The 18304-nt window shown below is 40.0% G+C and overlaps 1 protein-coding gene across 2 annotated transcripts in view; it reads left to right on the top strand.

The window, feature by feature from the left end:
• LOC138610979 (dual specificity testis-specific protein kinase 1-like) overlaps positions 1–6518 on the top strand; it is a 28600-nt gene extending 22082 nt beyond the window's left edge. For both annotated transcript variants that reach the window (XM_069683875.1, XM_069683874.1), the window contains 4 exons: positions 1792–1965; positions 2722–2805; positions 4206–4292; positions 4953–6518. In XM_069683875.1, coding sequence (XP_069539976.1) covers positions 1792–1965; positions 2722–2805; positions 4206–4292; positions 4953–5057 — 450 coding nt within the window. In that variant the 3' untranslated portion in view covers positions 5058–6518. The remainder of the gene's footprint in view (positions 1–1791; positions 1966–2721; positions 2806–4205; positions 4293–4952) is intronic.
• The last annotated feature ends 11786 nt before the right edge of the window (positions 6519–18304 follow it).

The raw sequence follows: 18304 nt of genomic DNA, 5'->3' as shown, positions 1-18304 counted from the left end.
CCATGGTCAGTCGGTTTCCACAGATTACTAACGTTTCATTAAAAATCAGATAACAGCTTGCCAGTCAGTTACCACACAGGCAGTGTGGCAGGCTGAGTCTCTGTTGTGTACTGAGTCTCTTTACTTGGGGGTCTGAGTGAATTATTCAGTGTACTGGAAAGGTGTCAGCAGATCCTAGTGTACAGACTTCAGAGAGCCTGTTTGTCTGGTACCTGGCTGTTCAGCGTCCTGGGAGCACATGCATATTAATGGAAAACATTCAAAGATCAAAACTTTTTAATCTATTGAAAGTGGACAAAATTAATTGTTGATGTTCCCTGTCTTTTCAGTCAACAGCCTTACACCAACCCCTGGTGGCAAAAAGGAGCATTGCAGTTGTACTTTTGTCAAATGAAAAGTTAGAACTCTTTACACAGTCAGCAAAACATCTATGTGTACTAACCATATTTCCTTGCTGTCACACAAAATGCATTCAAGGAACACATTTTTCAAAATCCATGAACTCCACAAACTGCAACACATTATATATCTGCAGCACATTTTTCAAATGCACACACTGTTTTTAAGCAGTTTTAATTGCATTAACTACAGAATGATGACAATTTTTTTAGGATCATTTCAAAATATTTATAAAACCTTTGCAGATTATTAATAATAAAATTCAATCTTAATCATTACAAACCAAACTAATTGCACTTTCACCTGAAAGCCTTCCCAGTTTTTTTTTTGTGTTTCCAAACAGACAAAAGGAAGAGGGAGGACTAGAACCCTAACACTACTGCACAGTATAAGTAATCATACTATACAATATATACAAGACTGTCTTTGTTATTATTAGTGCTGCTGAGACAAAGTGCTACCTTTCTGATTCATTATTAAAACATATACTTCAGTTCAGTCACTAATGAAAATGTCATGAGTTTCTAGTTTAGTTCTGGTTTGGTCTTGTATTTCGGTGTTCAGTTATTATTTCTTGTTTTACCTTGTCACTTTGTCTATTGTCATGAGTTCTCATCGTTTAGTTTTGCATTTAGTTTATTCAGTGTTCTTGTCAGTATTTAGTCTTGTTAAGTATTTCACTTGTGTCTCTTTGGTTGGATCATTTCCTGTTTTACTTTGTCACCTTGTCTCTCGTGTTGGTCCACTTCCTGCCTTTGTGTTTCCCGCTTGTTTGATTATGTGCCTGATGCACCTGCCCCTTGATTGTCTCACCTGTGTCTGATTAGCCTCACCTCCTAAGTTTATTTAGTCTCTGTGCTCCCTTGTCTCAATGCTGGTTCATTGTCTTTGTCTGTGAAAACCATACGTATGTCTTCCTGTGTTTGCCTCTGTACCATTTTGGATTTTGGATTACCCGGCTCCTTGTGTTTTCGTCTGTTTTTGTTGGATCTTCAGTTGAATTTTTGTTTTATTAAATCATTTAAGTCTGCATCTGGGTCCTCACCTTTTTGTGAACAACAAACCTTGACAGAAAAGAGGGATTATTCTGTAAATATACTGATTTATGTGAAAAAACTTGTGTCTTTTTGTGACAACGTTTGCTCTCTGATTGAGAATTGTACCTTATCGGCATCTTGATCTTAAAAATTGTTGCCGGTATCTTGATCCAAGGAGCTTTTTTTTTACAGCATACATGAAGTGATTGATAGTTTGAATGACCTTTGGAGATGTCACGCAGACTGTATGAAGTGTTTTATAAAAGTGTCTTCACTATTGACTAGTGCTTGTTGTGAAAGAAAGAAGTGCAATTTGTGTTGCTGTCATCCATGGTGCCCATTTGTGTCTCTCCAGAACTGTCTGATCCGGGTGACACCTCGGGGTCGGGAGGCCCTGGTGACTGACTTCGGCCTGGCTCGGGAGGTGGTGGAGCTGCCAGTCAAAGACCCCGGCAGGAAGCTGTCACTAGTGGGCTCAGCCTTTTGGATGGCCCCCGAGATGCTCCGAGGAGAGCCGTATGACCGCAAGGTAACAAAGTGTTGTGTACTTGTAAGACTTTTTTCGGCTCGATATAGATTCATGTTTTTTAGGGTACCTGCTGTAATGTTTAACAAGGGATCAACAAAAACCTTTGTTAAATGTAGCAGCAGTGTTCAACCAAAACCATTGTCTTTTAAAACTCATATGTAAAAGATAACACAAGCAATACAAGTAACTGATACATAATAAATAATTATAAGAAAGTTAAATTAGGAAATACTTGATTCCATATAAACTACTTAAAAACTGTTATATGTGAACAAATAAAATATGGATCAACAGTAAAATGTTATTCAGTAGATAGAATAACATAAACATAATAATTACGTAAATAATAATGTTGATGATTAAAATCATTTCAAATGAAACCCTAAAATTAGAAAACACCTAAGACAAAACACCCTGATGTTGTTCAGTACATAAAACATGATGAATCAATCAATTTATAACAAATTATTTTTATTCTACACCAGAGTGCCTTGGATGCCTGTTGCCTGCCTCTCCACACCTTGGTTTATTTACCGTCAGATAGCTGGACAGTCAATTATTTTCTTGTTAACTGATGAATCACCTCGGCTTAAAATCGTTGGAGTATTATTCAGACTTATTTGACCTTGTGGCAATAATGTTTTTCTTTGGTAAAGCACATTAGGGAATATACAATATATATTTGGCTGACTTGTTTCAAAAGAACCAATTTGTTTGGTATCATTTAAATGATGGCATCATATCTTACTTGTTCAGGTGGATGTTTTCTCCTTTGGCATTGTGCTGTGTGAAATCCTGGCCAGGATCCCCGCTGACCCAGAGATACTTCCCCGAACACAGGTAGAGCTCAAAGGCATAATCACAGCAGGCAATCATACACACACACACATGAAAAGGATGTCTCATCTACAGTATGTTGGCATTGTTTACCTGATACTAAGACTGCAATGTCTCAAAATCCCCCAAACTGTTTCCCAGACCTGAATGATAAATTCCAGCTACAGTTCCAGACCTAAACACTAATACAAAAACAGCTGGTAGTCACGTTTTTTAAATTGATCTGGGATAAATGAGTGTTCTAAAAGTCATGGCTCACCCTTCACTGTTCATTGTTAACAAGGATTTTAACATGTGCTGATATATATACAGAAGTCTCCTTCTCTCCAACAAATGACCTGGTGATAAAAACACTGAATAAAAGGTAAATGGACTGTACTTATATTGCGCTTTTCTAGTCACATTCATACCCGTTGGCTATGCCACCGGGAGCAATTTGGGGTTCAGTGTCTTGCCGAAGGACGCTTCGACCTGTAGCCTGAGGGAGCCACGGCCGCCCCCTGAATGAACCAGTTTCTGTTTAAAAATCGGTGTTTCTCTGATGCTCTAAGCCCGAATCCAAAAGGTTCAGTCACATGATAACCAAGGGTTGAAATGAGGAGGACATTTTAACATTGTATAACGGCTAATAAATGAACTTTGACTTAGGAATATTTTACCATGGATAAACGTTGTTATTGTTAAGTTTAAGTTATAATTCATCTTCTTATAATTTCTGTACTTTATAGTGTTATTTAAGAAAAAGGGTTAGGGTTGTACATTTTTAAATTTTAAAAATTAAAACTTGAATCCTAAAAATTAAGCTAAAGGCAGGACACAGTTGGCAGCAGTTAACAGGTTTCAAACAAAAAAGAAAAACTGAGAAGAAAAGAGGATCACTGGCTGTTGTTGGCAAAGAAACATTTTCAACACTCTAAATAGTTTTACATTTATGATTGCATTTATCTTACAGGATTCAACTGTTTACAGTCTTTATGCTAAGCAAGGTTAATGAACTCCTCTCACCTCAAAATAGTACTTTCTCCCTGTCACAAAAAATCAATAAGTGTATAAAATGTCACCCAGATTTTACTATATTCCAGCCCATGGAAATATAAAAATGTATGAATAGTCAGTGTTGGCATAAGGTCGTCAGCCATTAGAAGTGTATAAGTGAAACTAGGATAAGAAAAAACGTACGAGTCAAACCTTACCTCATGCATTAGCCAACACATATGTGTTCCTCTTCCAAAAACTTGTGAATAGCAGCACGTTATGTTGATATGTTCTCAGCTTATCCCAAGCTGTAAAAAAGACATACAAGTTTGTTGTCCTGTTACAGTACATGGATGTGTTGAACATGATACATCTTTTGTTGATCTTGTGAATTGTGTGCTATAGTACATTACGTTTATGTATTTCAGGACTACGGGCTGGATGTGGAAGCTTTCAGAGAGCTGGTGACGGGCTGCCCTCAGCGCCTCCTGGAGTTAGCTGCCAGCTGCTGTATGGTAGGACAATAAAAGGGTTTACATACAGAAAATACAAACAAACAGAAAATGCAATAATAATCAAAAGGTGTCCAATGTGTGAAGTCATCCAAAAAAGAGGGAATTTCCAATTGCATATCTTTTTACAACAAGTCGCCCCCTGCTGGCCATTAAAGGAATGCAGGTCTAAGGCACATTGCACTGGCTTCTCTTTTGGACCAGCAAGTAATGTTGAATATTTATATACAGTCTGTTAGCAAGTTAAAACAGGGTATTTAATGAAAACATATTGTAACAGTTGTACATGTAAAGACTGAAATTATAAGGGCATCTCTTTCTTCATACCTTTAGACCTTTACGTATCTTCAAGTTGTGGATAGACAGATGGATGGATATTAAAGAATTGATAGAATTAATAAAATGTAGAATTTGATATATTTAGAAAATTGTATATTTGACTGTACCTTTCTAAATTTCAGTTGGTTCACTTTTTCTGCATGAAAACATATTTTGCTTTTAATACCTAGGTAAGGTTTTGAATCCAGGGCAATGTCTTCATATTGCAGTGTTGCAGTGCTTTTTAACTGAAGTACAGAATCTGCCACCACTTCCTGACCTATGAAAAAGAAAAACTCCTAAGAGTAGACCTACCCTCACAGAGCCCCTCTCCTCTGATCTAAGGTGGAGTCCTTCAGACGGCCAGCCTTCACAGAGCTGCTGGACGAAATGGGAGAAGTCGCTGAGAGTCTGGAGCTGCCGCAAAAATCTGATGTCAATACGAGCTGAGTCGTCAGTCTGGGTTCATCACCTCTCCAGCAACAAAACCGGGGTGTTGGGATTTTTTCTTACTGTCTGGCCAGGAGGATGGACTGAACCTGAGCTCAAAACGCCAGAATATGTCTGAATACTTCAGCCCTCTGTGGCATCACTCTCTGCACAACACACTGGCTGGACTTGTGCGGATGTACTAGGTGTGTTTTTGGAGGGCAGTGGAAACTCCCTGACTTGTCATTGGAAACTTTGCTTTGGCACATTTGTGTATAGATGAACTATAGTTTAGACTCGCAGAAGTGAATACACATTGGTTTTTTTTGCTGAGCATCTTACTTGACTAAACGGCTTTATTCTCTCTTTCTTCCTCGGATATTTGTGAGTTGTTTGTTTGTAACAACACAGCTGCTCAAGTCTGTTGATGTATTTTATGCTTCTTCTATCTGCTCGCCTGTCCCTTTTGACTCTACAGGCCTGGGATTTGATTCAGCGGTTCTCCAACAGGAAATTGCAGAATGATCTGCTCTCTACCGGGACAGATCACAGCACATCACAGATGGGACACAAGTGTTTCAGAAAGCAGAGCAGCCGTGGATACATGCAACAAGTGCATGGTAACTCGGGAGCAGAGGACATTGAAAGCTGTCTTGTAAGTTATGAACAGAAACAGAGGTTGATGGAAACCTCAAACATGCCAAGGTCGAAAACATTTTGCACTTTCAAAACCACAATTCAGACTGATTAATTGTTATTTTAAGCTGTTTAAAAACACCTTTTACACCTTTACACTTCATTCAATGCATCGACTTTGTGTTGGGAGTTATCTGGTAGATTTTGCTCATAATAACTATACATTTCTCAACGACTCATTCAGCGATATGCGCAACTTGATGTCCTCTTCTCCTTTTGCTTTGTCAGGGTTGGTCATTATTTTTCAGTTTATTAAGTTTCTTTGAACTGAATTTGTGCCTGTGAATATTTAAGCTTTTTCCTTTTGCTCACAAAGGGGCCGGGGTGAGGGTTGTTGGGTTCATTCTTTAAGTTTAGCAGTATTTACTAGTTTCTGGTTTGTGTGTTGTCTCACTGATTTTTCAGGCAGCTACAATTGAAAATGAATTCCCATAAACACACTTCTGTATGAGATTATTTACCCTTTTTTTTTTTTTTTAAATGCAAACAGAAACATACGTTGTCTTTACAGATACAGGTTTAGTGTTTTTGCAGAAACCCACTGATGGTAAATTGGATACAAACATAAAAACACCACAAGGACACATATTCAACAGAAAAGGGAAACGGACAGAAAAAAATGAAACCTCATGCAGGCATGTCTCTGCATTCTTAAAGTAATCACCTGCTCAGAGTGACTGTATACATGAGTCAGCATTCAGAAGTGCTTTTTACATTCCATCACGGAAAACTAATGTAACCTTTTTTCTTTGAAAAAATAAAATTTCAGTCCCATTGTCATATTAATGCTCTTGCGTCATCAATTGTGAGATTTTTTTGTCATTCACATGAAAGTATTAACGGCATAACGGCTGAGTTAAAATTTAAACACAACACATTGAAAAATTGGGGAATTATCGGCAACATGAAACTGATTTGTATGTAAATCTGTCCAATACTTGTGGAGCTCTTCCAGTCAACTCAATGGGTTTAACAGCCTTGTGCAATTAGACTCCATTGGTGCCATCTCCATGAGCTTTAAACCAGACATTGTTTCCATAATAACTCACTGCTGCTCATGACCTTCAACGTCTGCCATTAAATATTTTAAAGTTGGGATTGACCAAACATCTGTTCGCAATCAGCTTTTTTTTCTCCTGCTTATCGGAACAGTAAGTACCTTCCTATGAGCAGCTGACCATGTTAATCAAGTGTCTTTGAAGCAAAGCTTTTTATCATATTGAATGTGGAAAGATGATAGACGTATTTCCAATTAAAGGACCAAAGCCAAGCATTCTTTTGAGCCTCCATTAAACACCTCGTTGTTCAGATTTTCTCCTGCCTCTCAGGACTGTCAGCTTTTCATTTTGTCCACACACTCAGTCATGCACCGCCTGTCGTGCTTTGTTTAGTGCCTGCCTGACATCAAGAAACCGAACAAGCACATCAAAAGATCATGAAAGATTCAATGGCTCCTTTCATAACATGCTCCTTCTGACCTCCACCTCCCTTCAGAACATCCGCATATCAAGAATATGCTTGATGAGGATGAATAATGCAGATGCTGATCTTTTGTTTTCTGGGTTTGTTTCATCTGATAAGAAGGATGACAGGCTGTTTTAATTCTCCTCTCATTAAAGAAGAATAGAAACTTACAGTTGGCCTTAAAGGCAATATTCGCCCAGTTTAACGTGAATGTCCAGTCAGTGTTAGGTCATTTCAATGAATAAATTCCCCACTATGTTCCATACTGACATGGAAGCTAAGATCAGTGCTCACATGTTCCATATGGTGGCAGACAAGGGCAACCATGGTACAGCACATACGGTTTTCATATACAAATTTGGGCTGGGACCAAACAGTAAGAAGTCTGAGACAACAGTAACAAGATGATTTTCTTATTGGCTCCTGGCTGACCACGTCTAACTGACTGATGCCGGACCTGACTCCTCACGCGTCCCTGGTTTGTCTACGTCATCCCCAGAATCAGAATCCTTGCCTTGCAAATATCCCAAATATCTTTTATTAAATGAATTAGGAGCATATACACATTATAACAAGGATTAAGTAGCCTACTATTGTCACTGCTTGCTTCATATAGTCAATCGCATCTGTGAATTGTCGGGGGGTCAGAAAGTTTCAATGGCAAAATCCTCAGCCAGCATCATGGCTTCAAAAAGGGCAGAAATGTCACATTTTCCAAAAAGAGTCAATTTGTCAGTGGCAGGACGTTTAAAGCAAAGGTCTGTATAAAAAGTCTTGGTTGGATGTTTCCTTGTTAAAGAAATCCGTGAGTGACAGTAGAATTCCATGTTTTTCAGAGGGGTGGCTTTGTTTATGTTTAAATGATAATCACATTAAAACAATGCCTGAGACAAAACCTGACAGCCATGCATTCTGTAATCTACAGCCAGTCATATCTATGCCTCGGAAGTTTAACCCAATCAATGAAACAAAGTCACCACTGATAAGGCAAGAGGCCTATTCATAACGATGACAAACGTTTTAAACTGTTGCCTTCTCCTCCTTCTGGTTTGACTAATACGTTGTATATTAAGATATCACTTAACTCTTCCTCTGTAAAACAAGTACAACACTCACATCCTGTTCACTGTGCTGCTGCCAGACATTACAGTGACTGTCCTCAGTGTGGCAGTGTTGGCTTAACCACAACAGCTTGTTCTGCTGTGGATGGAGGTGGATGAAGGCTGTTAGAGCAGAAATGTCAGAACAAAAATATTGTCGGCAATACACTTACCTTACACATACTTTAATGTTGAAAACACGTTCTGTGACAGGTTGAGATGACTCAGTGTTACTGACTGCATTGCTTTGTCTTAAACATGCCTCACTGGTCTAAAAGCATTTAACTTGTGCTTCTGTTGTCGATTGTTTTACATGACAGTCAAGCCGTGGTTACTGTTCAGTCAGCGCGAACACAGAAAAACATGGCCAACATGTCAGTAATAGATAGTGCTTGTGAGTATAAGCCATGTTGTTTCTCAGCATGTTATGAAAGCTAGCCAGAGGCGACAAACGTAAATGCATTCTTCAGCAGAGGTTCAGATACTTAAGAGGAAAAAAGCCACAGGAAAAAGTAGAAGTACTGATTGAACCTTTTTATGAAGTAAAGGTGAAAAGCACAGATTCCGAATTGTGCTGACAGTATTTAAGGAAAAAGTAGTTTTGCGAATGACACTCTACTCGCTAACCAAACCTCATGTTTGAAGTTCATGTAAAATCATTCCAACTTCAAATATGTGTCAATCAGTTGGATGGGGAATGTCCTGCTGCCTTGAATCTGCTCCGAGGGGGTCTGCAATGATTGCATTTTGCTGCAAGTTGTCCCTGTTGGTCACACACATCGCTTTCAATAGATGATGCTTTGACGAAGTTGAGTCTCACTCTCCTGTCTGTTTTGTCTTCATACCTCATTTATGCAGATTTATTTCTGTAATGCGAAATATACACTGAAGGATTAACCCTGGAATCGCCTTTTCTGTGTTACTGTCCCTTCTATTGAGGTTGTAAAAGCTCTTGATGTAGGGAAGGCAATGTAAAAAAAAGCAATGACGTAAAATAAAAATAATGGATTATTCCCCTCTAATGCATTAAATCTAAAGTAACGTGCCTGTTGTGAAAATGTAAGGAGGAGAAAGTACAGTTATTTGTTGTTAAAAGTACGGGGGGGAAGACTGAGAGTTGAAACCAAAGTGAATGAAGTACGTACATTTACCTGAAAACGCTACAAGTGTTTATCTGTTACTAGCCACCTTTACATTTAGCATGCATGTGTTGCAGAGAATCTTTGTGTATCAGTGCCTAACCTTTCAAGGAATGTCAAGCAGCACAATTCATTCAATGAAACAAAAGAGCCATTCTTTCTTCCCCCACAGGACAAAAATAGGTTTCCCACTGATCTCCACCTTCTGGCTTCACACTTGTTTGTGCAAAGTGTTTGAATTTTACAGATCGAGGAAAAGAAAAACAGGAAAAAATAACATTCAACTCAAACAACTGATGAAGCTCCACTAGTCAATATTTTAGTGAAATATGAAATATATTAGAATTATTTCTCACAGTTCCCCTGAAACGCTCGATGAAACGTTTAAGCATCTTCGCGCTCATTGTTTATACTGTATTTTAAAACACAGTGATTGTTTACAGAAATGAAGTGCAGGCCTATAGTTGCCTTGAGTCATGTCTGATGATAATCAAAACCAACCACCTGCAGGTCTGTGTGTGTGTGTGAGAGTGAGAGAGAGAGAGAGATATATATATATATATAGAGAGAGAGAGAGATGTATATGTGAGTATGAGATTGAGTAAGAGAGATATGTTATATCTGATGAGATGAACAATTTATTTAAGGCCACAAAATCAACAACCCCCGGCTGCCCCCGGACCCCCCTACAAGGTGTGAGGTTAGCCCCAGATGTGTTTGGCTAAGCCCCAGATGTTTTCAAGTCCTAAAAATGCCCCTGACGTTCACCGGTGTCCCCAGAGGCTTTATCGTCACAGACTATAGCCGATGGGATCTGAGATTTCCACACAATTAACACACCCCATCAAACTCCTTAAGGTTATGTCTTTCTCTCAGTGTATTTTCATTTTGTTGCTTCCTGTTTTATTTTGAAACTTACCTGTGTCTGTCTTCAAGACTTCCTGTTCCCCGTGATTCCCACAACCTGCCAGCCCTGTCCTAATTGGCCATACCTGTCTCGTCTTACCCTCTTTGTATGCCCCACGTGTCTTCCCTCTTGTTCACAGTTTGTTATCTGTTCCTTCCTGTCACCTGGTCCGGCCTTTTATCCTAGTGCTCACGACTGTTTTTCTATGAAATGATCATTGCCTGTTTTCTGCCTCTGCCTTCTCCTGTGGATTTGTTTGTGGAACTGATTTGACTGTGTACTGAACCTTAGACTGAACTTTATAAACTCTGTGTGCTTTGTCTATTTTTTACACGCGTGTGCCGGGACAGAACCGCTCCAATGTTTTTCAATGCTGCAATCTCCACCAGCTGCATATGCTGAGAGGGAGGCGGGCGTAATACGCGAGTCATTTTCTGCAGCTCTGCTCGTTTTGTAAATACATGCCCACAACCAGGGACTCCATGTTAAACGGTTTGATCTCTTCATTTTGGCCAACCTCAATTTCAGTTTCCTACTGAAGTTATTGATGAGCAGGCAAGACTAATTAGACAGAAGAATGTGTACATTTCCTCAACATCAGGGAAAACCAATCCTATTAATTCATTCTCATTTGACTTCTAAATCCTACATAAATATAGAGTTTATGCACAATTAAGAAATAATTCTACAAGTCGGTTGCAAAGTTGTCTTCGTCTACTGTTTCTGGCAGACTGCACACTTTTTGGCGTCACTGCCACCCCTATTTATGGCCAGGGATCTTGAGACACATCTTTGCTGTAGTTGCAGCTGTTGTAGACGCTGCCATGAGGCTTACATCGTCTGATGCTACAGTGTCGGCGTAGATTCCCCTTTAGATGTCCCCCACCGAGCTGTGGCTGCTTTTTTTGGGTAATATTTCCATAAAGAAATAGCCTTGTCTTGAACTTAGCTACAACCAAATGTCTGAAGCGATTGAATTTTTCTCTCATTGTGTTAACATGTAGAGACCGAGGCAGTCGATAAGCATGTTTGAAAGGGTTGAGAAAAACATCAGAGGAAGGGAAAAGTCCAGATAACCTTCATGTGCCAGGTGATCTGTGCGCACACATTCAACAATATTTTAACCAAAATGAAACACATTATGTATCTGACGTGTTGGCAGTAATGACAGAAAATTCTCTGTGTACTGTAACTTCTGTATGACAACTATGACACTTTGCTTTGTCTCTTCTTTGATAATGAAACCTTTTGACAGTAAATTTATAAAACCACCACTTTATAAATATTTTTTATAATTATGAAAACATTTATTATAAAATCAGTTTTGTGACCGCAACTTTAAATTTCTTTAAATAATCTAAAAACAGCCTTTATACAGTCTACTGCACTTTTATTTTGACAGTCCACAAATATAACCCACACACTTGTTGACACACTTCACAGTTTCAGTGTTCCTTCTCATCAAACAGAGGATCTGGGGCAGACGCTGCTGTACAATCATGTAGTCTGATGATTTCTTGATCCACATGAGAAGTTTTGTTTTCCCGTTGTTACCAGCATCAGAGAGGTCAAAGGTCAGGGACTTAAGTTGCATTGCATTGCTTCTTGTTCATGTTATTAAAAAGACCCCTATTACTGAAAGCTTCTGCACACTCAGCTGTGTGTTCAACCCCTGTTATACATTGGAGTCTAGTAGGGGCTGTAATAGAAAAATACTGTACATTGAATTTACATTTTACCTATGTCTTCTACAAAGATATTACAATTCATAGTTATTACTGAGGGACAATTCATTTTGATTTCACTTCTACTATTAAGTTAAGTATTTAATCATTGTGATTACAATACTTGTAACTATTATTTGTACAGTTTTGAGACCAGATGACTGTATCATAGTTACAGATATTCCGACCCTTCATTTTAATGTTACAGGTTGTACTCTATTGTCTCCTTTTAACAGCTTTTCCACAGTCACCTGTTTTTACAGTAACTTTTAATTGTTATTTAGACACATTAAAGAACCCTACATTCTGGTTCATCCAATTGTTATCAGTCATTACTGCTCACATTCACATAGTTTTTTCAACTGTTTCAATTTATCCTTCTCTTTTATGTAGGTATCAGAAAACCTTTTTTTGGTTCAATCAACACTTAAAATTAACATTTTATTGGTTCTTCTGTTGTTCTTTTAAACAACAAAGTTTCTTATATCTCACAGCAAAAAAAGTTTAATGAAATTAACAATAAGCATATTATATCATATATATATATATATATATATCATGTAGTTTATATAATATTTAGGGGAGGTTTGATAGGAGTGGGACTAGATGGGAGTTAAGGAGGGGTCAGAGGGATCGGGGTGAGGGTCAGCAGTTGTGGATGAGTTTCTCTTCCACCTTGCGGTTTCCTCAACCCCAGAAAGTGTCGGAACCTCTTCCAGGCTGACTTCCTGCTAGTCACTGGGACTTCAACCTGCTCCTGAAGTTCACAGTCAGTGCATCACTCTCATGCCTCTCCTCACAGCTGGTGATATCTGTTTGGGGAGGCAGATGCTTCTCTCTCTCAGCCTCACGCTCATTGGAAAGCTGGAGGTTGAGTGAGGTCTGGATGCTGAGCTGAGTTTTCAGCTCCTCTAGCTCTCTTACATAAAACCTTTCCTTCTCCAGAGTGGTTTCATGTAAGGTCCTGATCTCCACCATCTCCTTACAGAGGGCTTCATGTTCAGCAGTCAAATTCCTCATGACTTGCTGGTTCTCCAACACTGTGTCAGCATGAGACTTGACTTCCTTCTCAAGTTCAATGTGAAGGACGTCAATCTGCTCTCTGACAGCGAGGATCTCAGCGTCATTCTTTTGGCTCACTGCATTCCACGACACTCTGGTGCTCTCCTGTTCGTCTTGGAGAAGCTTGTGTTTGTCCTGCATCTGCTGAAGCTGAGCTGTAAGCCTCTCCTGGAGGACGTTCTGGGCCTCATTTATTTCCTCACAGTCTTTTATACTCTGTTTCTCAGAGTCAAGCTGGAGCTTTAGCTGTTCCAGCTCTGTCAAGGAAACACTTTCTTTTTCAATGGCAGTTCGCTGCAGGATGTTTATCTGCTGCGCCATATTTTGTTGGAGGTCTTCCTTTTCAGCCCTCAGGTTAGAAATTACTTGCTGGTTCTCCAACACTGTGTCAGCATGAGACTTGACTTCCTTCTCAAGTTCTATGTGAAGCACGTCAATGTGCTTTCTGACAGCGAGGATCTCAGCGTCATTCTTTTGGCTCACTTCATTCCATGACACTCTGGTGCTCTCCTGTTCGTCTTGGAGAAGCTTCACACTGCTGAGATCAGGCTGATCTGAACTCTGGAAACATTGGTGGTGTCTTGTTTATAGATGTTGTTATAGATTATTTCTACTATTATTCTCTACTTTATTATGGTCTGTAATTGATCACTAATGAAGATTTCTTTCCTGTTTGCAGGACAATATGCCGGCTGATCCAAGTCTCTGTGGGGGAACATCCTAATAAGAAATATACAAAGGCGGAAGCCAGATTCTGTGAGGCAGGGACTGAGGAGTGCATATTTTTAAATGTATCTTTACAAACAAACAAAATAAAAAGATAAAGGATAGTAAGATAAAACTCTCCTCAGGATGATAAACATTACACATTTTCCTGTATAACTGCCACCAAGGCCTTTTATTCAAAGCTGATGTAATAAGGCTCAGAAAACCTCTGCGGCCACTGCCAAGACCTTCAAGCAGTGATGCTGCGTGCTCCATAGATACCAGTTCCAAATAATCTTTAAGCCAGCTTTGTGTAATAAAACAATTCAGTTTCTATTTAATAAGTACTGTCCGCCACACACACACCATGACATACACAGATCAGGTCTACATCAGTGGATGTTCACCGATGCAGACCCAGCTTTAGATAAAGAAGAGATTTTCTTTAAAGAACAAGAATATCTTTCAGGGGAATTTTTAAACCTGGACCCTATTTTAAACAGTATTTTTTATACAGGTTTAAATATATTTTATTATCATAACAAGGTACAGGTTATTAAATGTTTTAAAATCGCTCCAGTAGATTACCTCATCCACAAGCTGTGAAACAGGCTGTGAGGGTGTTTAGTGCTTCTGCTGTTTTAAATAGTTACTTTGGATTTAAAGTAATAATCTTCAAGATTTTCACTTAAATAAATGTTAAGTCTCTATCTATCTCTGAATGAGGAAACACAGTGGTGATTGAGGCTATGGCCCACTGATGAAAGCCTTTGCATTTGCAGTATATAGTATTATTACAGACTGGCTGTCTGTGGTGACATTCGTGTTGCGAGTAAACAGTAATCTACTATGGATGAACAAAAGAAAGAAAAGATCGATGACTACAGATACAGATACATTCTGTGTTTGTGTTTGTGTGTGTGTGTGTGTGCACTTTGATTGACTGTCCAGATTTAGTCTCCATGATGTCTGTCCTAGATATTACAAGATGCTCTGCTCTTCGTCCCAGCTGGGTGTTTGTGGTGGTTCAGGATTGCAAGCAAATTTGTTGTGTATGTGTGTGTACATGTCTGATTGTGTAGATAAAGATGTGTATGCACTGCCTCCTTGACACTTGACACAAGTGTGATGAGCCCACACCTGGCAGGATAATGAGTTTCTGAACTTGTCGGTGAGGCTATGAAGAATAATCTGTCCTGTGTCTCATTGAGCTCATGCAAAGAGTCATAAAAACCCAGAATGACACAAAGCGTGCTTCAGACTCTCTGAGAGTCTCTGTGTGTATGTTGTATGTTTAAACACAACACACAAGTGAATGTGAGTTTGTGTATCCTCTGTAAATGTGTAGCTCTGCGAGAGAGTACAGTTTGTTCTGTCTGTACCAGTCTGTGTGTAGGCTTTTTGTGCATGCATGCCAATATGTGAGTCTATGATAGATGTAATTTATATTCCTAAGTGCATATTTTCTGAACATGTGTGCTTGCCAGTGGGTGGGTGTGTTATGTGTGTCATAAGTGCAATAAGTGGAATTGTAGTTTGATAGCCATATAAAAGACACAGTTATGTTTTTTATGAGTCCTCCTGCTCGGGGACCATATCAGTGCAGTAATCACTGCAGGCCAGACAGAACATCTAACAATTTAATGTTGTGTGCAGAATGGACATCATAACGGAAGTGAGGAGGGGAGGAGCAGATTAAGGAGTAAGGTGCTTTCAGGCTCAAAAACCCACAGTGTACCCTCCTCCAAGAAAGTTTGCCTGTGACAAATGATAACAGAGAAGAGACAGGGGTTGAATAACAGCTCGGTTGTGGGAAGGATGTTTGAAAGGTAAATGATGCACAAGAAACCAGATGACCGGAAATTAGGTTAGGGTGGGAAATCAGAAAATGAGTTAGGAATTACTTCAAAGGCCTGGGAATATACTTTGGTTTACGGACTTCTGGTAAATAATCACATATCCCACCTACCGTTTTCCAAGTTAACACGTGTGTTATGTTTTTATTATTTTATTTCCTTGCTTTTAAGAGTCTTTGGACCCTTTGGAGGACAAAGAAAGTGCAACGGTAATCTGCTTACACTTACAATGTCCTTAAGATTTATTAGGAGATTCCTTAACTTTGCACATGATACTTATCCACTCTGAAATACACCAAGCACAGTGAGATTTGTTTGTCTTCTTCACATCTATGTTGGCATGGATGCTACTGTCATTCCAGATTCAAACCTTTTCCTGACCCTTTGCAAATATATGCAATTAAGCAATGGAAACTTGTTGAAGCTGTACCTGGGCCATCCCTTCAGCAGCAGGAAATTAACATTTTATGTTTATTATTGGATGAAATCACTCAGACTTATATAATTGAATAATTTGATATGTAATTGATGATACTTTCAACTGATTTTTTAGGGCAGACACCATTACATTTAAATAAAGAATTAAAAATCTAGTAAATGTCCATCCATCCAGCCATTATCTATACCGTACATCCTGTTCAGGGTCGCGGGGGGGCTGGACTGCACTGGGCGAGAGGCGGCGCACACTCTGGACAGTTTCCCAATCAATCACAGGGCTGACACACAGATACAGACAACCATTCATGCACACACTCACATCTACGGTCAATTTTAAGGTCACTAGTGAACCTAACGAGCATGTCTTTGGACTGTGGGAGGAAGGAGGACTCTTGCAGGATTGCTGGGGGGGGGGTTACCAGTCGATCTGCGTTTGAACCCTCACCTATGGCCATGAGCTCTGGATAGTGACCGAAAGTGGTTGAGTTTCCTCAGCAGGGTAGCTGGGCTCAGCTTTACGCCGGGGACACACCGGACGAGGAAGTGCAGCGAAGTGAAAATCACGCGCGAGCCGGAGCACTTCCGTTCACACCAGCCGCATATCTAGGCTGTATAAAAACATGGACGACATGACAGCTCCCTAAAAGTGAAGCCAAAACATTTCGGGCGCCCCCTGCTGACTGGCTGCAGTATAGGTCATAAAGCCCGCCTCCTCAATGTTCACAGATGGGACATGGGTCAAACTATAAAATCAAAATACATACATACATTCTATCATTATAGTTAGTTCTTATCATGCTGATTTACGCCTAAGTGTTCATTTTTCTGACAAGTTTATTTTTAATTAGTTATTTGATGCTGTCAAAATGATGATTGACAGCTCTGTTGACAAATTAGGCTCCTGCAGCCAGGAGAACGATCCGCGAGAGGAAACATAACTAAAACAATCACTACAGTCATTGAAGTTTCCATACCTGTGAACGTGAACCTCAGACCAACACAGAGAAGCTGTTCTGCTGTTAAACACGCCGGCGTGCGGGATCCTTGCTGTTTTTTTGGTAAGTTAAGTGTGTGTTTGGGTTAGCGGAAGTGGCTACGGCCGCTTCACTCGCCGATCTCTACTGTGCAGTCTCTGGCTCCATATGACGTCACCATCGTAAGATGGCAGCGCCTATCACAGGGGCTATTTTCGTACAATGAGAGCAGATGGAGACGCGTTGTCCATCTATATATACAGTCATACATTTCTCCGCGCCGGTCGACAAGTGCCTCTACTCCTCAGCTCCTCATCATGCTCTCTCTCTCTTGCTCTCTCTCTCTGTTTGCGTGTGTGTTTTAACACCCTGTCCCCACCCCCCATAGCCAGCCCACTTTGTGTCTCTCTCTTTCTTGTGCGTGTGTGTGTGTGTCTGTGTGTGTGTGCGTGTGCGTGTATCTTCATCTCTCTCGTGCTCTGTTTAGATACTGACAAATATATAAAAGCACACAAATATAACATTGCAAACAAATTTTTTTAATTTTGAAAATTGATCGGAGTCTCTCGTTGTTTCATGTGTGACTTCCTGCCAGGATTGACGCGATCGCTCGCGGCTTGCGCAAAAAATAGACCACTTGCCCATGTGCGCAGATGGCACTAGGGACGGGGGGGACATGACCCCCTCAGATTCATAGTGACCCCGATCCGTCCCCCCCCCCCACTGTTCCTCCAACAGAGGAGTAATGTTCCGTCAGTTAGACTACATTGCAGCGTGCATTGAGAGCCCGGCGTTTGTGTGCTACGACTAATGGTGCGTTCAAGTTGTACACGAAAGTCGGAACTTTGGGGTTACGTTGTTCAGTGTAATCATCAATACGACTCTCACTCCCCAGGGTCCTAAAGAGGAACGGGTAGCTGCGCCTGTGCCTGTGACAATGGTGATCAGACCATTGTCTACAACCCTCCCAGTATCATATCATAATGACTGATAATGATTAAGTATTATATATAAGGTGGCAGATTTTCTCAATTTAGCAGGAAAGAAAATAGACTGGGACTTCTGCTTGCTTTAGATGTGATCAGTGAACTAGAGGTTCTAAACACAGCTCTCCAGAAAAACACTCAGTCAATGGGGGGCATGCTCTCTGCAGTCTCCTTGGTCCAAGACAGCTTGAAATCCAAAAGAAACACAGAACACTTT

This window comes from Semicossyphus pulcher, unplaced genomic scaffold (genome assembly GCF_022749685.1).
Source record: "Semicossyphus pulcher isolate SPU_LCO1_2020_fin unplaced genomic scaffold, fSemPul1.0.p SCAF_6, whole genome shotgun sequence".
NCBI classification, from domain to species: domain Eukaryota; kingdom Metazoa; phylum Chordata; class Actinopteri; order Labriformes; family Labridae; genus Semicossyphus; species Semicossyphus pulcher.
Note: the sequence above shows the minus strand (reverse complement) of the source record. Positions and strands in the feature narration are given on the sequence as shown.